The 25,591-nt window shown below is 37.4% G+C and overlaps 1 protein-coding gene across 1 annotated transcript in view; it reads right to left on the reverse strand.

Moving 5' to 3' along the window:
* Window positions 1-25,591, reverse strand: part of ATP8A2 (ATPase phospholipid transporting 8A2) — a gene marked incomplete at its 3' end in the record, with an annotated part of 203,542 nt that overhangs the window by 168,231 nt on the left and 9,720 nt on the right. Inside the window, exons 4-15 of the mRNA XM_081327717.1 lie at window positions 22,753-22,880; window positions 21,610-21,687; window positions 20,359-20,447; window positions 19,042-19,086; window positions 18,393-18,468; window positions 16,274-16,379; window positions 14,767-14,849; window positions 13,708-13,757; window positions 11,804-11,873; window positions 10,074-10,158; window positions 7,382-7,521; window positions 1,990-2,128 (exon numbers count right to left, since the gene is read on the reverse strand). Coding sequence (XP_081183843.1) covers window positions 1,990-2,128; window positions 7,382-7,521; window positions 10,074-10,158; window positions 11,804-11,873; window positions 13,708-13,757; window positions 14,767-14,849; window positions 16,274-16,379; window positions 18,393-18,468; window positions 19,042-19,086; window positions 20,359-20,447; window positions 21,610-21,687; window positions 22,753-22,880 — 1,089 coding nt within the window. The remainder of the gene's footprint in view (window positions 1-1,989; window positions 2,129-7,381; window positions 7,522-10,073; window positions 10,159-11,803; window positions 11,874-13,707; window positions 13,758-14,766; window positions 14,850-16,273; window positions 16,380-18,392; window positions 18,469-19,041; window positions 19,087-20,358; window positions 20,448-21,609; window positions 21,688-22,752; window positions 22,881-25,591) is intronic.

The raw sequence follows: 25,591 nt of genomic DNA on the forward strand, positions 1-25,591 counted from the left end.
GAAAAGGCAGAAATGTCTGTCTGTCTATCTGTCTATCTGTCTGTCTATCTATCTATCTATCTATCTATCTATCTATCTATCTATCTATCTATCTATCTATCTATCGGCATTAGGCAATAGTTTATATGAGAGAAAGGTACATTCACAATCAAACAGAAATCTATCTCAAGCAGACAAAATGTGATATTTCTCCTTCCCATAGTATAATTGGGCCTTAAGCCTAGGAGTAAATCCTCAGGCTTTGCCATCTTAAGAACAGCACTGAACATCTTTCTTGATTTGTTTTAGCTTCTGAATGTATTTTTATATTTTTCACTACTGTGGGAAGCAAGAAAACCCATATGATTTACTGACATTTCGTTTAAAATGTTATTTCTAAGGAGGCTATTCCAGTTTTAAGTGTAAATAATAGGACCTACAGGCTATTTAAACTCTACTTAATGCAAGTGAAGTCATAGAATACCAGGGCTTTGTCATTAAAAGCCTTCATTAAATTATACTTGAGCTCCTGGTCTTAGCATATATTGTCTTTGGGATCACAAAAGTTAAAAGCACTTGGTGCAAAAGCACCTGAAATTGAACAGAACAGTGAAAATTAAACTCCAGAAAGAGTACACAGTAATATTGTTAATAAGAAGGGGTGTTACTAAATACAGTAATAGGTTAGGGAATGGACAATTGGAGCTATGCAATTGCAGCTTAAATTAACTTTGCAATAAGCTCCCCCTGAAACTTTTGAAAGAAGTTAAGGCTACCCGTACCCTTTAATAATAAAACCCATTAGGAATAAATATCAGAGGGATTCTATGAAAGAATGAACTTAAATAAACAGGTCTGGAGATGTCCCAATCTTTTAACAAGACTTTCTTTGAATATTTTGGATAAAGCACTGATGACTGTGTTAAGGGCTCCATTTTCTGCCTGTATTACTAACTGGCCAAGTATCCTGGCTGCTATATATACTATATACTATTTATTCTGGATGTTTTTATTGTTTTAAAATGTTCTTAGTGTTTTAATTGTAATACAGTTTTTGAATTGTAAGCCACCCAGAGTCATTGACTAAGATGGGCAGCTGTAGAAATGAATCAACTAATCATTCAAATAAAGAAATAAATAGAGCCTGAGCAGAGGAGCTGCAATTGCAAAATCATAGATTGTTGATATAACACTGGAATAAAAAATATTAATTAATATGAAAATAGTAGGAAGGGGATATTAAGCACAATTTAAACATTTAGAAATTAGCTAGTATCCTGTTTGAATTTCATGTACAACTGTCATCGGGGATTATTGATTTTTAAAATTAGATTCAGGATGCCTTATAATTGTTGGGTTTTAGTTATTATTTAGTCTATATGTCAAAATGAAAGTGGCTACATTTTATTGAGGAAAAGTGATTTAACCACAGAAACTTTAAGGTTTTTAATGATTTTGTGATATTATCCTTTTGGGTTTATACACTATTTACAGAACATTGAATCATAGCCCATTTATTATTTTTATATACATGATATTGCTCACAATTGCTCCTTCCATCCTATTTTGACTGATTCTCTCTGCCCCATTTACTACAGCTCCACTAAAAGAAAAACTTTTGATTCATACAGTACATTTGGCAATTTGCATTGATGCTATTGCAATAATTATTTCATTGGTTAGATTTTTTTTCAAAAAAGCATGTTATTTATTGTTATGTATACCCTTATTATTCACTAAGTAACATAATGTAACATAATTAATACATATATATAAAAAGAAGCTAGAATCAATCAAATTGATTGCACTAATAACATTTCTTGGAATTATGGATACAATTATTTGACTTAAGTAATTCCAGGAATTGACCATCTCCTATAGAGTTCCAGTCAGTCATATAACTTGCCAAAGCGGTAATATTTCATTTGTACCATAACCGCAAGATCTACAATTTATATCTGGTGGCATTTGCAAAGGACAACTTCACTGGGAAAATTGAAGAGTTGTTACCTATATTGAGAGCAGTTTCTTGTTTGTCCCCCGTTAGTACCCAAATCTTGATCTCTGCTTTTATTAGAGTAGATATCGTTTCTGGGACCCCAGCTTGAAGGCGATCCTCAATTGCTGTTGCACCCAGAAGCAGCAATTCCTGCAGAAGAAAGAAATGGGTGATGCTCAAAAGTAAAAATAATGACAGCAAGTTGTGTCTTACTTTGTTGCTGGCAAACCAATGTGGTTGATGTACATATAGCAGTGATGGCGAACCTTTTACAGACCGAGTGTCCAAACTGCAACCCAAAACCCACTTATGTATCGTCAGTTGCCGGGGTGGTGGTGGCCCATTGGGTGGGTGTGGCCAATTGGATGGGCATGGCTGTGGTAGTACTGGCAGACTGGGTGGGACTAAGAAGTTCAATCAATCAATTCCAACTTTGTGAGATCTTTTTTTTTCCCCTGCAAGAAGTTGAAATTGATTGATTGAACCTTTTTTTTTTTGCACATGGCGGCAGAGGCCTAAAGCGAAAAGGTTTTATAAAACCCAGCTGAAGGCCTAGGACTGGGGCAACGGCTCGCGTGCCCACAGAGAGGGCTCTGCATGCCACCTGTGGCATGCGTGCCATAGGTTCGCCACCATGGACATATAGCATAAAACTAGTCATTTCAGAAATCATCAAAATAGCACATGCTTTGGCTAGAAGAAATAATAGTAATCACAACTTTTAAAAAATCGGCAGTGGAGGAAAGCCTGCAGAATTACCATGTCACGTGAGATTTAAATGAAATGGTTATCTGACACTTCCCCCCAATCTTGCCTTTAATCACTTTAATACACATACATACCACACATACCTATTCCACACAAAGACACACAGACACACATACACATACACATACATACATATAAATATTAATCACTGCCATTTTGAATACATAGTGGAAAGTGGAAACTTGAGAGTTTATGGAGGGGCTACATTAGGCATCATAACATCCTTAGGAGGATCAAGGAGGGCAAATGATATAATGAGTGTCACAGTGTCAATAGATTTAAGCCCTAGATTTAAATCCTATGCAATGCTGTACAGTTGCTATATTCTGTAGCTATATTGGTCATCATTAGGGTTTCTTATATCTGCAACAAAAGCAAGTTATCTATCCAATCATGGCCTAGTTCTTGCACTGTTAGCTCCTTTACTATTGAGTTGTAGATAGAAATTCATTCCCATCCCCTGGCTAAAATTCTGACACTGAAAGGTGTCCCAAAATCAGAAATTCATAGCCTCTGAAGGAGTCTCTTGGAGGCTGGCAAAGAAGTGGGGGGGGGGGGCTGAACTAAACTTCAGACTCCCTTCTTGACAGACATCATCTTCCTGTTTCAGAAAGGAAAATCTGACTCCATATATTTCCTGGCTCTGTTCCAAGGGCTGTAGGACTGGGGCCTAAAATGACTAGTTTTCATCCGTTTTCTAGAAGCTTGATTTTTAAAAAGGTTTAGAAGGAAGGCACTCTTTTTATAGCAAGTTCTGGTGGCTTTCTAAATCAGCACAGTAGAACTGTACTATTGATATGACCCTACAGGCAGCCACGCAGGAGTTAACGGGTTGAGCTTCTTCACTGAGTTTGCCCTTATTAAGTTAAATGTGCTCTCATGCACATATAGACATTTGTGTATTGTTAGCTTACACCCAATGAATGATATTATTTATTTATCTATTGCAATACATGTGCATTCATGAGTTACAAATGAGCTCCAATTTGAACCTTGCTCCATGTTTAGGGTGGAGGCCATAGCTGTCTATAAATATCATTTGCCAAAAGCTGTTAAAAATAGCTGAAAATTTGAAAAATAAAGAACAGAACATGATGTTTTCATAAAGAAAAAATTTATATATTCAGTCATTACACAATGTTTTCTAGAAGAGGAATGGTTAAGATACAAACCAAGCATACTAGCCAAATATTCATTTAAGAGTTGTTTGGTGCATTTTGAACGTTATGCTGTAAAAAAAAAGACTTTTAAACATACGTTCCAGGAGAACTATCTATTGATTTAATATTTTAAGGCCTAAATTAAACCAAATGTTAAGCCATAGGAATGGAAAACTTTTGAGCAGTTGATCTAAGTGTGAAAAACTGGTTAACTTTAGAAAACATGGTTTTAGAAAAAATCGTAAGGGAATCCAATTTTTTTATCCATTTGTTTATCTTATAAAAAATACACTTACCCATGTTGGTCACACCCTTTACTAGACAAATTCTAATACTATAGGAAAGGACAGAGATGGCTTACTGTCATATCACAATCACTTAAATATGAGCCAGCAGTGTGCTGCAGCTGCCAAAAAAGCCAACACAGTGCTAGGCTGCATTAACAGAGGGATAGAATCAAGATCACGTGAAGTACTAATACCACTTTACAATGCCTTGGTAAGGCCACACTTGGAATACTGCATCCAGTTTTGATTACCACGATGTAAAAAAGATGTCGAGACTCTAGAAAGAGTAGAAAGACTGGAGGCTAAAACATATAGGGAACGGTTGCTGGAATTGGGTATGTGTAGTTTAATGAAGAGAAGGGTGAGGGGTGACATGATAGCAGTGTTCCAATATCTCAGGGGCTACCACAAAGAAGAGGGAGTCAAGCTATTCTCCAAAGCACCTGAAAGCAGGACAAGAAGCAACAGATGGAAACTAGTCAAGGAGAGAAGCAACCTAGAACTAAGGAGAAACTTCCTGACAGTTAGAACAATTAAGCAGTGGAACAACCTGCCTTCAGAGGTGGTGAGTGCTCCAACACTGGAGGTTTTTAAGAAGAGACTGGACAGCCATTTTTCTGAAATGGTATAGGGTTTCCTGCCTGAGCAGGGGGTTGGACTAGATGACCTCCAAGATCCCTTCCAACTTCTTCTTCTTCTTCTTCTTCTTCTTCTTCTTCTTCTTCTTCTTCTTCTTCTTATTATTATTATTATTATTATTATTATTATTATTATTATTATTATTATTATTATTATTATTATTATTATTATTATTATTATATTTTAGTTCATTTTTAGGACACTATTGTGGACCAGATTGTCACTTTCATCCCAGTCTACAAAGTCTGAGACGAAAAGGTCCTGAATAATGAAACCTCAAAGAACATGAAATTGATCTTGTTGCTTCCCTCCAAGCTATGCTCCTTTTTCCAAAACATAGCAAGTTCCTTCCAGGATTTCTAACAGTGCAATTTTATATGGAAGCTGAAAATCATCAAAACTTCCCAAATTGTCTTATTCGAACTGACTTATTTATTTAAGAAATTTATAATTTATGACTCTTGACAGTGTGCATCAATAAAAATCCTGAATAAGCCAAGCCAAAGAAAAATGATAGAAAAGACCATTTAAAAACCACATATGTATACAAGCGCATAATCAAGGCTGAGTAACATTCACACTCCCAGCAGGAAGGCACAGTTACTATCCTGGACCAATTCATAGGAGAAAAAACAGATCTTCATAGCTCTACAAAAGAGGCTCTGCAAAAAGAAAAAAACCTAATAAAATCAGGCCTGTCTAGGAATGGGGAGGAGGGGGCCCATCCCAAAGGGTGATTACCAACTAAATGCTTTTCTCCTAGATCCAAGTAGATGATATGGGGTCAAAGAGGGGACCAGGAACATGCTTATTCTTCACAAAATAGTAGGGTAGACAATTAGTGCAGGTTCGAGTCCCACCAGGCTCAAGGTTGACTCAGCCTTCCATACCTCTGAGGTAGGTAAAATGAGGACCCAGATTGTTGGGGGCAATTAAGCTGACTTTGTAAAATGCTGCTTGGGGGGGGCGAAAGCCCTAATAAGCAGGCATATACATAGAATGAAGGCTATTGCTAAGCACATTGATTTGTGCTTCTTAGATTGTAAGCCGCCCTGAGTCTTCGGAGAAGGGCAGGATATAAATGGGATTAAAAAAAAATAACTATAGTAGAGTCTCACAATGTAAAGCTATGAATTGCACAAGGTGGTTACTAGGAATCAGTACAGCTTATGTTATATATGGGGGTACCAAAGTGCATCCTTTAAGCACTCATATTGTTGCATTCCGGATGATTGCTGATGCAATAAGAGTGCAGCAATAATCACACACTCTTTAAAAAAAATCTTTTAATCTTGCTTGGTCAGATTTTGTTCATCTTCTGTTAATGGCACGTTTGCCATTTCATCTCCCAAAACACCTCCAAAATGCAAGTGATTCTCCAGGATTCAAAGCAGCAAGATTTAAAACCTGTATGATTTAATCCAACTAATTAATTTAATCCAACCAACTAATTTCAAACAACAACTAAGATCTCAATCAAACCATACATGATAGTCCCTAGACAACCCAAGCTCCTTCTGTGTCCATTACTTGTCTGTGGTGAACCAACTTAATATGTCCTGTGATGAAGGGCAGTCCTAAAGAACTCCAACCAGGAGTAGCTGTCCATGAGAGGGAAATGATGATAACAACCCCTCCCCAATTCCAGATAGCATCACCATTGCCTGAGATTTTAAAAAAAACAAACAGCTGCAGTATGTGCTCTTCTCCCTTGTCAGTTGGACATTCAATAGCCAGCATCAGGTCCATGGTTGCCATGATAGCCTTGAACTCCTGGGTAATTTATGACTCTGCTCACACCCAGGGAGGGCAGACTAAAGCCACCCAAGACCACCATCAACCCAGCCACAGCATCTGGCAATTCATGTAGAGAAATAGCTGCTCAGCAGAAATAGCAATAGTTGATCCAAAGTCTAACTTCACAAACACTTGTATATTTTACATATGCAGAGGAGCTTCCAGATGACCAAAGGTACTCCCTCTCTCTTTTCCAAAACCTGAAGGAATCATTTCCAAGATGGGCCTCTCCTGGCCCCAGTAATATATGATTAAATCATAAATGAGGCAGATCTGAGACTAACCCAGCAATGAATAGCAGCTGGAGATTGGGGCCTCATAAAGCAGGGGTGTCAAAACTGCCGGCCCGCGGGCCAGATGCATCATCCGGAAGCCGTGCCCACCCCATTGCCGGCACAATGGCAAAACTCTCCCAATATGTTGCGTGACATCACGTGACATCGCAAGTTTGACATGTCTGTCCTAAAGCATGGCTCCTATGACACAAGCAAAGTCCAAATTCCATTCAGCTGTATGCAGTGACTAGCAACTGATTGAATAACTTGGATAATACTCAAGTAGCTCCTAGATTTAAGTAACAAACAGCATTTTGGAGATACTCTTTTTCCAAGCAAATATAATAAACTTAGCTGTGTAAAACCTGGATTGGAATAGTACCCCATTTTTAACACTTTCTCTCCCAGACACAATTGTGTAACATCTGAGTAAAGGAGGGAGTATAAATTAAAATAAGCAAAATTATGTTTATTAACCTTCTCAATGATCTCATAACACTCTTCCAACTTTTGAGTTCTGTCTTTCAAATTTGTGCTGGCTTCGTTAAATACATCCAGCCATTCCTGGTAAGAGTTTTCTGATAGATCTGCATAGGCAATGCACAAAGTCCTCAAACCTAGAAAAGGAAATACAGAAATTCAACCCAAACATCTAGAGAGGTTAGGAATTTGGCTTAAACTTGAGATAGAAAAAAAATTATTAAGTAAATGAGCAAACTCAATGTACTCCAAAAACCCAAACTTCCTTCCCACAGAGAAGCTGATTTTCAAAATTATTAGAGTAATACATTTGAGATCATAAATTATACTCTCAGATGTATGTGGTGCAAAAAACAAACAAACAAGGAATACAGGTAGTCCTTGTTTAGCAACCACAATTGGGGCTGACAACTCAGTTGTTAAGTTTCATTAAGTGAAACCACAACTGTGCTTATGATCTTACTTTGACTTTCCTTTGCTTTACAGACCTGCTAGGATTATAAAACCAAGGGCAGGTCATAAAATTGTTTTTTTCATCCCCTGTGTAACTGAATGGTCAATAATGAGGTAGTTGCTAAATAAGGACTACCTGTATGGCTTTCCTAAGGAAAGAACATACAAAGCAGATTTGGGTGCATTATAACATTTGGTACTGCACCATGAAATTTTACTTTTTGAAATGTGAATGCCACAGTTGTTAAGCAAACCCATTGTTTGGTAGGGGCTGGTTTTGGGAAATAAATGCTGGAAACTGGAAATAAATGCCAGTTTCTGGCAAAACCATTATAAATTGTGGTCATGTCACCGTGGGGCACTGCAAAAAGCCATAAATGCAGGCTAGTTGCCAAGCACTCAAAATTTGGTCACATGACTGTGGGAAGGTGGCCATTGTAACTTCAAAACTGGGTTCTAAGTAGCTGTTGGGGAATCCGTTGTAACTTCAAACAGTTGCTAAGTGAATAGTTGTACGTCAAGGACTACCTATTTTGTAAAATGAAACTGTAAGACAGAATATCCTCATGTGAGATAAAAATATAGTTTCCCAATTTCACTAACTAGTTAGCATTAACCCTCAATTTCTTTTTTTTAATCATCACTTGCTATTTGCCTTGATCTCAGAGTAAATGACTAGCCACAATAATCTGGAGAACAGCCCCTTCCTTTTGGAATATGGGCAACATGATTTTTACATGATCAATGTCTGTATTCACAAACATTGGTGTAATTATTTGTCTTCTTTTGCCCATCAGTATTAAAAATTGGGAAAGTTGCCATGTTAAACAGAAAGGCTATATTACGAGTAAGTGTTCCTAAAACAAAGAAAAAATAAAATTTTCAGGCACAAGGAGAGACAAGGCTCTTCCTGCGGTGCAGCACCATTAAACATTTACTACATAAGAGAGCACTCAGATCAATAAGAGATTGATATAAAAGATAACAGATAACAAAACTCATTGCTGTAGCCACAGAGGTTGACTCTTAAAGAAATCTACGAAAAATATGGCCTGAATTGATGTAGTTTGTTCTAAAAAAAAGCGTTTAAACATTTATAAAATGAGTATTACATGGACCATTTCTTCATTCATCAGCCTCATTATCAATTTCAGCCTTTCTGGCCCCCAAAGTTTAAGAGACTTAACATCTGCTGAGACCTAGTGGCTTGAGACGTATCATGTCTATTGCATTGCTTCCCTCCAATAATCCATTCTTTTTCACATTTTAAATGAAGTCTCAATCCAGACAAAGTCCATTTTCAACAAGGTTTATTTCACCACTGGCTTGAATAATATATGTAGGAATGAGCTAAGCTGAATTTCAAGATATATTTTGCCTAGAGACAAACACTAGATTTAAAGGGCTGCAGATGTAATGAGTGACTATAACTTTCTTCAGCATTTTGTTTCTTTTATCTCCCTATTATATTTTTGTCACACTAATTTTGCAACTTTATGAAATCTGGAATAGCAAAGACAATAGATGAGTTCAAGGCTATGGCCTTAAGGATGGAAAGAGAGCTTGTCTCTATCCATTCCTTGTTTTGTACTTTCTGGATCAATGTGCCAACTGATAGGCAATCATATTTTGATATTTACAATTGGAAGAATTTTAAAATGTACTTCTCTAGTTAAATATGGACATATCAGGGAAAGGGTTCACATCAATATATGTATTTTGTGAATATAAAATGAACATCACATTTATATAAGCCAGATTAAAATACATAAATGCGCATAATATTAGGAAAAATGCACACAAAAGTATGCATATTGAGAAAACCTGCATAGAAATGTGTATAAATTTAGGGTGTGTTTAATATGTCAAATTGATTCAAAAGCTGAATGAATGAATGAATGAATGTGAGTAAGTGAGTGAGTGAATGAATGAATGAATGAATGAATGAATGAATGAATGAATGAATGAAAGATGGAGAAAGCTAAGCTTGACAAATGTGTGCTTCTAACAAGGATGTGTCAGTTATATCATATTCAGTTTTAGAGAAGCATGACTGGACAAAATATGTTTATTCTTAACTCTGAAATTTCCCAAGCTTTCCCATTTCATATATATTGAAACAGAATTTGTTTAGCTACAGAACAACACATTTTGAGACTTAAGAAGAGCAATAATAAATCAATAAACAAATATTTAGAGCGCTACCAAGTAAATAATTAAATAAACAAGCTTTTACCTTCTGTGGCAAAATATTCAAGATGACATAGAGTTTGCTCCATGTATTGTGAGTCTTTGGATAATCTCTCAAAAATGACGTTATCCTGTCAACAAAAAAGTATATAAATAATTGCCATAATGATGCCTGCATTCCTTTTTTAGACATATGTTCTGTCCATCTATAAGGGGTAAAACCAGTGGTGGGATTCAGCCAGTCCGCACCAGTTCAGCAGCTTATTTTTTGTTGTCCAGGCCCAGAACAGACTTCCAGAAGCGGTATCCACACAGAGAACCAGTTGTTCACATATTTGAATCCCACCACTGGATAAAACTAATCAGGCACAGATCAGAATATTTAACCTAATACAATCTTTGCCTAAATATGAATTTAAATTCTCTAATTCTTAAGATCAGGAAAAGAACATCCAAGAACCTATTAATTCAAAGGGTAGGAAGAAAAAGGCCTAAGGTTGAAAACCTGAGCTGACATATTAATATAAGATTTGAGACCTCTGCTATGAAGCAGGCTATGAGGTTGTTTTTTTTTCTTATATGCAACAAAACAATTTATCTAGCCATGATGAAGCTGTGAAGCTTGTTCTGCTGGTTAATAACTAGCTGCAAAGTTGAGGTTTCTGGAGAGTCACAATTTACCACCAGGTCCAATGAAAGTCTGACATTATCCATGATAGCAAAGGTGGTTTGGATTTTTAAAATGTCAAACAATATGAAAATTATTCTTCATTGTAAAGAAGTAATTCTTTACGGATAATGATAAACTATGAATGCATTGTCCAGTCTATAGGAGTGGAGATATAATACAGGTAGTCCTTGACTTATGACCACAATTGAGCCCAAAATTTCTGTTGTTAAGTGAGACATTTGTTAAGTGAGTTTTGCCCCATTTTATGACCTTTCTTGCCACAGTTCTTAAGTGACTCACTGCAGGCGTTAAGTTAGTAACATGGTTGTTAAGTGAATCTGCTTCCCCATTGACTTTGCTTGTCGGAAGATCCCAAAAGAAGATCACATGATCCCAGGATACTGCAACTGTCATAAATATGAGTCAATTGCCAAGCGTCTGAATTTTGATCTCGTGACCATGGGGATGTGGCAACGGTTGTAAGTGTGAAAAACAGATAAGTCACTTTTTCTAGTGCCGTCATAACTTCAAACAGTCACTAGACTGGACAACCATTTGTCTGAAATGATATAGGGTTTCCTCCCTGAGCAGGGGGTTGGACTAGAAGACCTCCAAGGTCCCTTCCAACTCTATTATTGGTGTTGTTGTTGTTACAGTTGTAAGTTGAGGATTGCTTGTGCAGTGTTTTTCCAAATCATTAACTGACACTACTTAAGCCAGGGGTTCTCAACCTGTGGTCCGCGGACCGCTGGGGGCTGCGATGTTATCAGAGGGGGTCTGCAAAGCCTTCAAGAAAGGATTTATGATTTAAATCCTGAATTAAATCTTGGTGGTCCATGGTCACAAAAGGTATTTAAAGAGAGTCCGTGGTGAAGAAAAGGTCGAGAACCATTGACTTAAGCCATTTTTCCCAGTTACTTAATTCCAGATACTTTGGAATGAACATCCCAAACTTCCACACTATATGGCTACTGAAATTTTTGAAACATGAAGAACGCACAATTATCAATACTGGTACAAGTACTGTTGTCATTAATATTTACACATGCCAAAGAATATGGGTTACCATCACACTATTGTTTTGTGAATAGGCAGGAGATACTTACAGCTCCTTTACAATACAAACGTAGTTGACCTTCTGGAGTCCGAACGATCACAGACATTCTCTTTCGATTACTGAGAATAGGAAAAACATTCATTGTAATTTTTAGAAGTCGTTGCTGTTGCTGCTAATATTTATTAAAGTAGCCACTAAGCTACTTAGTGGAAGTTATTTCTAGAATAATTTTGCCTCTATTTCATAAACACAAATTGACAGTAATTTAGTTAAGTAGGTCTGAGATTTGAGTAAGGATTAGTTAATAATGTCACCAAGAAGCAGTAAAGTAGGTTAGGAATTTCCAAAGTTGTAATAGTCCCAATGTATCTAGAATATGTTGGGGAAGGTTGGCCTAGTGACTAGCTTCACATAGTGTACCAAATTATGATTTACTTTGTTTAATAATGGTTTAGGCCAGGAGTAGGCAACCTCAGCTTTTTTATGACTCATGGACTTCAACTCCCAGAATTCCTGAGTCAAAATATCTCTATTTTTATACAGTAAAAACTGTATCAAGAATCAGAAGGAAAGAAAACCCATATTTTTGAATGGTATAACAATGGGATGTTATATAATAATTGTATAACAATGGGATGTGTGAACCATGTTTAGCATCTCATGTACAACTAACCAATTATGACTGAGTAAATAACCATTTACCATATGATTAACATTTTAGTACATAAAAAGGGATTTTCATTGTTCCTATAATCTTCAAAAGATATTGTCATTTCAGCTCAGTTGTATGCCATATTTTCAGCAGCTGCCCTGTCACAGTATTTTTACAATGTTATTCCTTTTGTGGACCATTTAATTTCAAAATCATGTAGCTCAAGTTGCAATGCAGCTAGTCAGTTTTGACAGCGATGAACTATAGAGCTAAATTGCCAGTGATGCTGAAGTTTATGATTTACAGTATTGGATATTTCTGCCCTGCTTCCCAAGACTGATACAGTGAAAAGCAAAAGAGAAATGTTTTCAAGGGTTTGTGATACTGCCTCAATTACATTATCAACCCTTTTCCAGTTGTCCATCCTCCTTTTTCTTTTCCCTCTTTTGGGAAAGAAAGAAGTGGAAAGATTAGTCACAGAATTTCCAACGTGAAATGTAGATCAATATTTAGTTTTACCCAACTGGCATGAGGAACAGAACAAGATTTTTGCCTTGTATGGAACATCTGTCTCCAATTCCTGTAAAAATCAGAATTACTAAAAAAAAACACATCAGGAATAGCCTAGAACTATATTTCCAGCCACTGTATTTATCATTTATAGCTATTCTAAAAAAGTGAGTAATATTGGAAGAAGGGAGAGAGAAAATTGTTTCTGCGCTATTAATTTGTTCTGAAATTGTCCAAGTGAGGTTCAGTAAGACTGACAGACCGGTTATTTGCAGTAAGAAAATACCATATATACTTGCATATAAGTCAACCCTCAAATTTTTAACCAAAATACCATGGAAAAACAAGCCACCTGTGGATAAGCCAACCTGCATTTTTCATGATATTTTTTGCTTATCCACGGAAGGGCTTATATGCAAGTATTATTTATTTGTTTGTTTGTTTATACATGAAATATGGATATTATATTTTTTTAAAAGTATTGCTAAATATGCTCACAGATAAGTCAATCTGCACATAAGAAAAAGATCATCTATTTGTTCTCAGTTCTGCCTATGAAAGGTAAATAGCCCATTTATGGAGGTCAAGTAGGATCCAATCCCCTGAAACCTCTCCAAGTCAGATCAGCTTATATTGCAGCCCTTAAAAGATTTCAGACCAACGAGAATTCCAGTGAAACATAAAGTCAATAAATGAAAGAAATGAAACAAAGAAAATTTATTTTAATTACAGGACATTCCTAACTGTTTCCCTCCTTGTATTTCTTGTAATTGCCATTAAAAACCAGTTACCTTGAAAATTCCAACACATTAAGGATCTCAAATGTCTCTTCTTTTCCTAGCTGGGATCATAACAGAACAAGATACACTTTAGTAAAAGAAAAACTAAAAATACACAAAGAACTGCAGTGAAAGCACAGTTTTCAAACATCCATATAAAAAAATGTGAAAATAGGTCCCTCTGCTGGTCGTAACCATGTACATATATTCTTAAGAACATGCCAAAAGGAATATTTTCTGTAACTCAACATGTTGCCATGCCAGAATTAAAAATGCTGTATTGAAAATTCCTTAAAAGTTTTGTTCCTACATAAATAAGGTAATGATTGTCTAGCTTTTTCTCAGGGCATCTAAAAGCTTCTTCCCCTTTTCTCTTGGTTGTGTTTTTGAGTTGTCTTTATTGTCAATGGCGGCTCAGGATGGTCCTGGTTGGCACTGTTTTATGTTTAATCCTCTCTGGCTGCCCAAAAGCCAAAGAGAAAACAGAATTCCCTCAAGATATCTTTCTTTTGGATTTTAGGAAAACCTGAGAGGCTACTATCGGAGAGATTACAATACAATCCAAGGCAGGATATTCATGTATGCACTTGGCCTTTTCAAAATTACTCAATATGACATTTGAAAGAAACGCTCAAGAAACATGGACATGAATTCTTCAAGGGCACTCTTTTAGCTGAGCATGCCAGAAGCACAATTTGGTAAGATTTCATTATTTCAGCTTCTCACCCTACAACTGTCAGCGTTAAAAAGAGTTTCCCATTCTGACTAAGAGCAGGATTTCTTTGCTAATTAATCACTTAGATCAGTGTTTTTCAACTCTGGCAACTTTAGGATGTGTGGACTCCAGCTCCCAGAATTCCCCCAGAATTCCCCAGCCAGCTGAGGAATTCTGGGAGTTGAAGTCCAAGTCCACACATTTTAAAGTTGCCACTGTTGAAAAACACCGAAATAAACGCATTTTGTCAGGTATATTTTGCCCTGTTTGCCCTATTTCTGTGCAGTATTTCCAGGATAGTCTTATAGAAGAATTTGGAAATAATCTCACAATGCTTCCTTCCCACACACTCTTACCGCATCAATGATAACAGAACGTGGTGTCCTCGCGGTGAAAACATAGCCAAGTTTTTTTGCTCCTTTGACTAAAGCTCCTTCATCTGAGGAGAAAAAAAGTTTGCCATTACAAATTCAGGAATGGAGTTGGATTTTTTTTTTAAAAAAAACAACAATAAAAAGACAATGCAGATGTGCCTTTACGAAAACATCCCCCAATTCCCCAAACAGTTGCAGAAGATCTCCAAACTTCTCAGGAGCCCACTCAGATCAGAGGTTCTTCAACAGAAATTGGTCAGTAATGTTGGGAACCGTCTTTGAAAGGCAGCATGCTGTCATCACGTCTGCTATAGGTAGTCCTTACATTTTTTTCATCAAGTGACAGGAGACTTGGGAAACCTTCAGGAAATCCCAGTCAGGATGTTTGCAGGCAGAGGATACAGCGCCGACACAATCTAAAGCTCAGACAATGAGCCCCAGAAGAGCCTCTACCTTCACAGTTTGGCAGAAATCTGAGATTGCAAAATCAAACTAGGTAATACTGCTACGTGCTTTATTTCAGAAATGGTGTAAATACTCCAATATAGAGTCTACTTGATTTATTTATTTTTTTAAAAAACATTTCTGTACTGCTCCAATCATCACTCTTAGCAACTCTGAGCAAAACAGACAATACATTAAAATAGCTCGACACTATCAAATAAAAAATGAATTCTTTCAACATCAGTTAAATACAATCCTAATATCATATTGCTTTAGAATATTTTAGAGGTAATATTAGGACAAAGAGGTAAATCTAAGAGGAAGAAGAAAACTAAGGTGACCCTTCTCAGTCAATTCCAAACATAAAGATAATCATCATCATCATCATCACCATCATCATCATCTACCTCTTTCCAGCAAATGTGAAATCTCTCCAGACAAAAATTACTGTAGTTTCTTTTAGGGGGTGGAGGACCAAGTTCAATAGAGGGATTCACTTGAAACTATCTGTTTCTCAGTTCTATTTTTCAGTGTACTTGTCTTGCCTCCTGTGTAATCCTCATGTTGCCACAGAACTAGACAGGAAAGCAAACATAGGCCTGCAGCTTTAGCTACAAAGAATATTGTGTTAATCTCTACCTGCATTGACCACAATGTTCTTATTCCTAATATTAGACTGCAGGAAGTTCCTGGTCTCCATTCTAATAATTCTAAATCATAACTCTTGGCAACTTTAAGACTTGTGGATGGCAGCTCCCAGAATTGCCTGCCCATCCTGGCTGGGGAATTTTGAGAATTGAAGTCCACAAATCTTAAAGTTGCCAAGGTTGGATACTCCTGCTCTAGAGAATATATTTTTTATTTATTTTATTTTAATTCCATTTATATCCCGCCCTTCTCCGAAGACTCAGGGCGGCTTACAAGCTTGCACGAATGTGGGTACAGTAAATATAAATTCAACACAATCTGTCTTGTACCCTAGATTCCCTCAGTCCCTTGTCCTTTTCAATGGCTCTTTGTTTCAACAAAAGAGTCAGCAACTTACCTGGAGAGGAGGCCTGATAGATGATTGTGTTTTCATGTCTTTCTGGAACAACAGTGTGACACACAGCCAACAAAGTGAGGAATTCTTTGATGTGCATAGCTGTGGGCTGAAATGCAAGGGCCATGTTAGTCCAATGAATGTGACCTGTGACACTGTGAAAAAACTTCAATTTTCTGTTAGAGACAGAGAGCAAATAAAGTGGCTGGATGCTATTTCAACCTCTGTTATTTTTCAAAATGATAATTATGTTATATAGTTTATTGGATTTCAGCCAAGTAAAAACCAATAAGCTGTATAATGTAATTATCTAAGGTAAGAAGAGCTTTGCCAGGTGAGATCAATCGTCCTCTTTGTTTCTTGCCTTGTCTTGCCTTCATTGTTCATATGACAAGAATATCACCTATCCTCCTGATACATGCCCTCAGCACAAGCTTGGTCTGCTAACACAAAGCAATCTACTTTTCCCAGCAAACCCGGGCCTGGAGAGACATCCCATAATTTTCCTGCATTACAGTTAAATCAATTATTTAGTTTGTTTTTGTCTATGTTCACAATTTACAATAGATTCCATCATCCAATTTTCTGAGAACAATGAGGACAATTTTATCACATCGGCTCTTCTACAAAGCTGCTATTCACCCTTCGATGGACAATCAGCAGTGATGCTCTATTTATTTTACTGCTGAATATAAAACCAAATGGTTTAAGCCATTATCTCAGAGTTATCTGTAAATACCAGCCATGGAAAGAGGGATGGATGGAAGATTCACTCATATGGAAATAATCCCCCAAAAGGAGTGGGTCACATGGTTTCTCTCTAAGCTACCCAATAAGCACATTTAGTACAAGACACTAAGCCTGGCTTAAGGCAAATCATAGCTACAGTACTTACACTCAGAGAGGGCATCAGGTTATATAGCAAATCACTTTCTGGTCACCATATCTATCAGCCAGAATCCCCGTCATATTTGCATCTGAACTTTTCCCCACTCTCTTGATTTTTTTAATTTCATTTCCCTACACACTTAGGAAAGTGAAAACAAAGGAGCATGGAAAAATACCATTACTGCAGCAGAGAAGCACCATTTGTAGCCATTCTGACTCTTGTTTCTAAGTCTGCAGACCAGAAGGAGAAGCTAATAGCATTACTTTTATTTTTTATTTTTATTTATTTTAATTGTATTTATATCCCGCGCTTCTCCAAAGACTCAGGGCGGCTTACAAGCTTAGCAGTAGCCTTCATTCTATGTATATGCCTGCTTATTAGGGCTTTCACACACACACCCAAGCGGCATTATTACAAAGTCAGCTTAATTGCCCCCAACAATCTGGGTCCTCATTTTACCTACCTCGGATGGAAGGCTGAGTCAACCTTGAGCCTGGTGGGATGCGAACCTGCACTAATTGCAGGCAGCTGGTGTTACTTAAGGAGGCATTAGCCCACTGCTCCACCAAGGCTCTTACTTCTTACTCTTACTTCAATGTAGAAGACACAAAGGCCACGGCCAAGGTAAACTGAGCTATTGTTAACTAAGAGTGTAGTTGTGATAAAAGTACTTTTGATTAATCACAAGTTCCAGTTAGCATATATCACAGTAGGGCAGGGGTGTCAAACTCAATTTCATTGAGGGCTGCATCAGCATTGTGGTTGCCCTCAAGGGGCCGGGTGGGTATGGCCAGGGTGGGTGTGGCCTACTGGGTGGGCATGGCTAGAGTGCGTATGGCCTACTGGGTGGGCATGGCCAGCTCTACATCATTCGCATCAAGGGTGCCTATGGGGCCTGGGCAGGAGTGGGACAGATCTGAGGGTCTCTGGCAGAAGGTGGGTCTCTGAGCCAGGGCCAAGGCAGTGGGGGCCGTTCCCTCACTGTTTCCAAGATGGCTTCGCGGGCCACATGAAACCACTTCGCGGGCTGGATCCGGCCCCCGGGCCTTGTGTTTGACATGTCTGCACTAGGGGGAACTATGCGATATGATGTGCGATGTGATCTAGATCATAAAGGAAGAATACTGAGGCCAGAAATGAATAATTCATATCCAAATGTTTTATGAGCGGGTCAATGACTGCAATAAAGATTCTAGCAATAATTCATGGGAAAATTCTGAAGAAAGGCCTTACATGATCAGTCTCTATGTTCTGCAGTAGCCTTGGATCATCAAATTCACAAGATTCACTAGTAGGAGGTGGAAGCTGGCTAAGAATATAATAAAAAGAGCGATAAGATTCCTGAACAAGTGCATTTCTATTAAATACATATATTATGGCATTGTAAATGATCAGTCTAATAATCAAATACCAGATACATTTATTTGCTTTTTATCAGAAGAGTATTTCCAATGACAATCAAGCTAATGACAGTGTCTTTTGTTTGCAGAGTTATATCCTATTTCACTCCATGGCATGTTTCATTGCGTATATCTCTTTATTTATCTACTGCTTTCCAGTTAGGTTGAACTCAAACCTCTATTTTTATTTTATTCATTTTATTAAGAAAATTTATACGGCCACCCAACTCACTCTCTTAGCCAGCATGGGGGATTCTGAGAATTGAAATTTAACACATCAGAAGTCCTTAAGCCAGGGGAGGATGTCATAAAAGAATACAAGTCCTCTTTTTCCCCCAAGGCTCCTCCTGTATGTGCGGTATGTTTTCCTATTGTTCAACCTCCAAAAGCCCCCAAGAGTAGTGCATCTCCCCAAAGTGCCTAATCCTGAGCCATCCTACGGGCCAACAATTACACTTTACTAGTACCAAATATTTATTTACCTGAAATCTTCTGATGAACATTCTCTTGCCAGTTCTGGGAAGTGACTAAACAGAAAAAAAGAAAGAAATACAACTGATGGTATGTCTATCCTGATTATAAGACAATTATAATCACTCTCCAAATGCAAATGCAAGTGAATCAATTGTGGGGACTGCATACAATATTCTATAGAAACAAATCTTTGCTGCTGCCTAGAAATTGAACTAACGTTACAATTCTGTGTTTACTGTGTTTACTGGCTACACTTAATGGGACTTCTTTCCCAAAATGTCTGCTCAGAATTGCATTCACAACATAGATAGTCCTTGCCTTATGACCACAATAAAGACTGGGAAATTTATCATTAAGCAATGTGGTCATTAAATTAGGCATCACACCTGATTGGTCATTAAGTGAATCATGGTGGTCATTAAGTAAGATATCATGTAACCATGACTTGTGACTTCCATTAATTTTGCTTGTCGGAAGCTGGCTAGGGCATTGCAAATGGTAATCATGTGACCATGGGATACTGCAACCATCACACATGAGTGATGGTTACCAAGTGCCAAAATCATCATTACATGTCCCCGGGGAATACTGTGATGGTCAAAAGTGCAAGGACCAGTTGGAAGTCACTTTTTTCCAGCACCCTTGTAATTTTGAATGTTCACTAAACATTTGCTGTAGTTTGAGGACTACTTATAATACACCCAGGAGAATTGAGGGGAGTTAAGATTCTGAAAATGCATCAATTCTCTACCTGGTGCACAATACATTAGCTAAAAACATGACCCTATGACTATGCAGTGTTACAGTATGCATACAAACCTAGTGGTACATTTCAGTTTTGCGTATCATGTGGACTCAAATTGATTAATTTAGAAAACCATGAAAGCAGGTGTTAACCTATTGTATTAGCATGATCAAAATAGCCTTTGTTGCTTATCTTTGCACATCTAACAAAAGAAAAGCAATCCTGTGCCATCAAATTTTGTATACATTATATTGCTTTAAACTGTATTCTATGTTTGTATCTCCACCTAACAATACATCCAGGTTGACATTTTTGGAACCTCTGAGGCAATTAGACATCTTAATTTTAGCAAATGGTGAGCTACCCCAGTTTGCGTCCATCTTATTATTCTTTGCTGGGGGTGGGTAGATTTTGCTACTTTAAACTATGAAATTGTTGGTCTTTTATTTCCAAAATTAACAATGCTACAAGTAAAATTAAAACCACTAGAAAATTACAGAGTTACACAAGCAATGTAAGATAATATCAATGTAATGAAAATGACTCTTTAAGATTATACAGCAAATAAAATGGTACATACCCATATGTTACTCCAGCAATACTACATTTCTTAAAATTCATAATATTGCATGTTAAGGTGCCTGTTTTATCAGAGAACAGATATTTAACCTGGGAGAGAAATGATATATACTATTATGAATAAAACAAAATAGAGAATCTTTGAAAATACTGGAAATTAAAACAGTTCTAAACTGTATTCTCAAAGTGTTCAATGGAGCCCTGAGATAAACGGACAAACATACAATGAGGCCTGATTGATTTAAGTACTGTTTAACACACTCTTTCCCAAACAGGTGTTTCTGATCTGTCAAGTATCCAAATTCCATAATTCCCTGCCAATGTGACCAGATTGGCCGATCCTGGGAAATGTCTCTCAATACATATCAATACATTCCAAATACACATTGGGAAACGCTTAGTGACTAGTTCTTCAACTAAATGTGCACTTAAGCAATCTATTGCAAAATGTACAGCAATTTATCTTAGCCAAGAGCTCAGTATACAACTGTACAGAAGTGAGTCAGAATCTTGACTGATAGCACCAGAGGCAGGATGATACACAGATTTTGAACTAAATATATGGTCTAACGGATAAGAACAAGACTCTCTTGTTAGCTTAGTGAATGAGAATCAAGAAAGACCCAGGTTTTAAAATGAACCCCCAGAAGTATTTGTCTCACAGGAATTCTGTGAGAATTAAAGCAGAATCAATTATTCAGTCTGTTTTTGTCTTTCTATGTTCACAAACTTGAATTTTGAAGAAAAAATAAAACATAAATACATTATTTTTGTGAAATGAATTAAAATAACTGGTACAAGAAATCATATAAAATAGATTCCCTAAAAATGCCACATGAATGAGTAGGTCTTATTCAAATTAGTAGTAAGCTTCCTGTATAAAGAATCTTAAGTAGACTTAAATCCAATTAATATTCTTATAGTCAGTAATTTCACTAATTTACTAAGCTACCTGAAAACAAACCCAGTTCTCATTAGCTGAGTGCCTACCAAAATATGTGATGAGGGGTACTACAGCTTAACCACATAACTGGCATGTCCCAACAAAATGGATTAATGAAAAATTTAGTCCAATGGGAACGGGAGAAACACAGATTTTCCCACTCTTGATTATACTGTAGGTTGTGGCTGGATCATCTTACAGATTGCCATTAAAAATCAGATGCCTGCAAATTCATCTCAAACTGATTCATGGATTTAATGTATGGAATGAACAGTCTCTTTTTGTTATGGTGCCATCCCATATCCTTACCTGGCCAAGTTCCTCATTAAGATTTGAAGTTCTGGCCATTGCAGGTGTATCAGTTTCAGTATAATACATATCTATGTCCTAAAAACAAGCAAAAAAAAACCTTTATTCATTGTATGCTAGTTTTATTGTTCTGTTTATATGTACCAGTTTTTATTATTTTTAAACTTAGTCAATTTAAAAGAAAAAAGAGTGAACAAAGAAGCAAAAGAGAATAATTGGTACAAAAATACAGTAAGCCAGGGGTGTCAAACTCAATTTCATTGAGGGCCGCATCAGCATTGTGGTTGCCCTCAGGGGGCCAGGTGGGTATAGCCAGTGTGGGCATGGCCTACTAGTTGGGCGTGGCTAGAGTGTGTATGGCCTACTGGGTGGGCATGGCCAGCTCTACATCGTTCGCATCAAGGGTGCCTATGGGGGCCCGGGCAGGAGTGGGACAGATCTGAGGGTCTCTGGCAGAAGGAGATGGGACCGGGGCAAGTGCCAAGGCAGTGGGGGCCGTTCCCTCACTGTTTCCAGGATGGCTTCGCAGGCCACATGAAACCACTTCGCGGGCCGCATCTGGCCCCCGGGCCTTGTGTTTGACATGTCTGCAGTAAGCGAACAAAGGGAATACCAAGTTGGTACAGCTGGTACTCAGCGTATGTTTGATTAGAAAGTAGAAAAGACTGAAATCTCTTTCAATCAAGATCCCTGAAACCAAGACATTACTTCCCAACACCAAACTGAACTACAAAGTGTGATGGGTCAAATGACACATTTGATTCTTACACAACATGTAAATGACTATCATTGCTTGGTTATTTCAACCAATATTGGAACCGCTTATGTGTAATTTCTGCGTATTTTAACCAGTTGCAACCTGGTCCAGTAAATTATAATTATCAGGAGAGACAGAAGGTTGCCTGCCCCAGAAATCTGTATTTATTTTGCATATGAGGACCTTCATTATTAACCCAGAAAACTGTACTTATTTTTACATTAAAAAAAATCCTACTTCAGGCTCTCCTTGCAATTGAAGAATTACAATGGATAGGGAGATATAAGTGCCCCATTTTTACAAGTTTTAATATTATTAAAAGCCTAATAACTTAATATTCATCTCTTGTTGTGCTGTTAAATTAAATTGCATTTAATTGTACATACCCAATTTATAAAAAGAGCCTGAGTAAACTTCACAACTTCCAGAGTCACCAGTAGACTGATGGGAATGAGGTTGTTGTACAAGATTATAAAGGTGAGCAGATTATATCCAAAATTGGTGGATAGGACTTCTGTGGGCCAAAACAGCACAGGCAGAGGAAAGAGTTAGAGAAAGAGAAGATATATTGACTACACACTTGATCAAGTTCAACATATGATTGTGTAATTCCCAAAGAAGTGGAACACACAGATTGGGAAACTGTACTATCAGTTCATGTAAAAAACATAACATTAAGAACAAGATTTCTGAAATGACAAAGCTTTCACTATTGACCTTGCATTATGAATATGATTTAACAATTTCATGTTAAGCTTTTTAATACATTGCTGCTAAGATCCAAAAACAGTAAAATACTTGTGTCTAATATTTGCATATTGCAGTCAGGGCTGTACTGAATATCCTGTCAATTACTTGAAATACCAGATAAACCAAGATGACAACTAAAATGGGACAATTTGGAGTGTATATCTCATTTCTAATTTATCCTGAGATTCCATTGTGTTCATGTTGACACAATATAAGGCAGTGCACTTCTGAAATACTTTGAAAACAGGTCCAAATGTATTTGGGGGAGGGGAGCTCAAAGAGAACAGTGGCACTGTAAAAAAAAATAGCATTTGTACCAACATTAGGAAGTTGTATTAACCAACAAACACTACTGTGTGTAGAGATTTGAAAGGGGAAGAATGATGAGAGTGTTTTGAAATGCTAATCCATTCTTTTAAGATGGCCAATTACACACCCAAAGGGACATAATATGCTTGGGTGCTTTTATATGTAAGTTGATGCTTTGGGTGCTTTTAAGCAGAAAAGTAAAATAAAATATACTGCTCAAAAAATTTAAGGGAACAGAAAATAAGACATCCTACTATTAAATACAGTACATTGTGTTGTTTAAGTGTTCCCTTGATTTTTTTGAGCAGTATATTATCAATGCATACTGTATCTGGAAAGAATTACTGTAATCTGAATAGTAAGGAAATCCTCTACTCAGTCAGTTGCCCAGGTACTGATGGAGAATTATAAAATTTGTGTTCTTTTCCCATTTTGAACCAAAGGATGTCTTGAAACAATTCTCTTTGTTTTAAAAAAAGGTACCCACCCTTATAACCATTTTTCACTCAAAAGATAAACCAATATCACTCCAATCAAGATTATTCAGTGAATATATCAGAGAAGAACCTTCACCAATACCAATGGCACTCAAACAATACCAGTTTCTACAAATATTTTCAGCATTCAGCACAGATGCTTGCAGCTTCAAAAGCTTCAAAAAAACATTTGTGTGAAATGGTATAAGGTCTGCTGCTTGAGCAGGGGGGGTGGACTAGAACACCTCCAAGGTCCCTTCCAACTGTTATTCTGTTATTCTGCTCCATGCAAAAGGTTGCAAAATTACATGCAGGCCACTAGTCTCTTTTATTGGCCACCTATGGTTATCTGCAGATGATGACACAACCTGAGGAATTTCGTGAGTTGTTTAGTCTTTTCCAACTCAGAAAATGCCTTTTTAAGGTGGTTTAATTTTACTATCCAGACTTGGTGAGAAAATGTAGGACATGGAACAAGGAGAGAAGCTGGGGAGGATAATTCCAAATTTGTCTAATTCCAAATAAAAAAGAGGTGCATAGGTTTATGGAAAGATGCAGAGACTTTAGCTGTAGCCCAAGAACTGTGAAGTACGCTTGTAGTTCAATGTTCTTAGCACAAAAAATGATGGTGTCTACAGGTTTATAACTGGCACAAAGCAAATAGGCAAAGCTTTTTCCCCATTCCATACCCCACATATACCCAGAAGGGGTGAGAGAATTGCGGCAAATGAAATAACTTTTTCACACAACACAGAGTTACATTGCGGAATCCACAATGGGATGCCAATTTAAAAGGAGTTTAAACCAATACACTGAGGCTCAGATTACTGTGAGCCACGGTGGCCTAAGTTTCATTCACAATCAGAAGTAACCAATATCAGATGTTGAGAAGCTGTGGTGGGAGAGAGTGAATTTCAGTTAAAGGACGTACTATACAGTAGGTTCTTTCATTAAGCACAACATTAGACTAGCTGGCTTTTGGTTAGATAAGCTGCAGGTGGGAACTGCAGATGTTACCAGATCTATCACTTTGGTCATACATGTATAGTTGCAAAGCAAATATGGCAGTTTGATTTCCTTTGAACTCTTTTCATGAACTTGCTTGTTTGCCTCCTTTAAATCCATCTACCTTCTATATTTAAGAAATGTATTATCCTTATCTCCCCTCTCCTTCCCCCCCCCTGCCCCCCTTTGGTGTAATTTTGGCAGATGTTTTCTTACCCAGAAGGGGGAAAAAGAGCAGCTAGGCCCTGTTATGATGTTATGTTATAAACATTACACCTATTAAAGCTAGCCCCGCTAGCAGCAGCTCTATAGCTCATGAGACCCACTGTCTTTTTTCCCAAAGTGATTGCATCCAGACAAAGAGTGACTGACCTGAAACAAGAGATGACACAGCAGAGCATACAATGAACAGAACCTATCACAACCAGTAAGACATTTTGTCTCATTACAGAAAAGGTATTCATTTATTGCTATTGTCTGCATCACAAAAGCTTACCATACGCTATTCAGTCTCACCATGAAATATAATCCGGAAGAGCTGCAAATCATTTTGTGTGGATTTTTTGTCCACATATTGGCATTTAAGACCCTGCTAACTGCTTTGTGTTAAATCTGAGGGAAGCTGGCCAAGGACCAGGATAGAAAGCCAATAAATCATTGAGGGAAAAGAGAGAAGACACACCGC

Source organism: Vipera berus (assembly GCF_964194415.1).
Source record: "Vipera berus genome assembly, chromosome: 4".
Classification (NCBI taxonomy): domain Eukaryota; kingdom Metazoa; phylum Chordata; class Lepidosauria; order Squamata; family Viperidae; genus Vipera; species Vipera berus.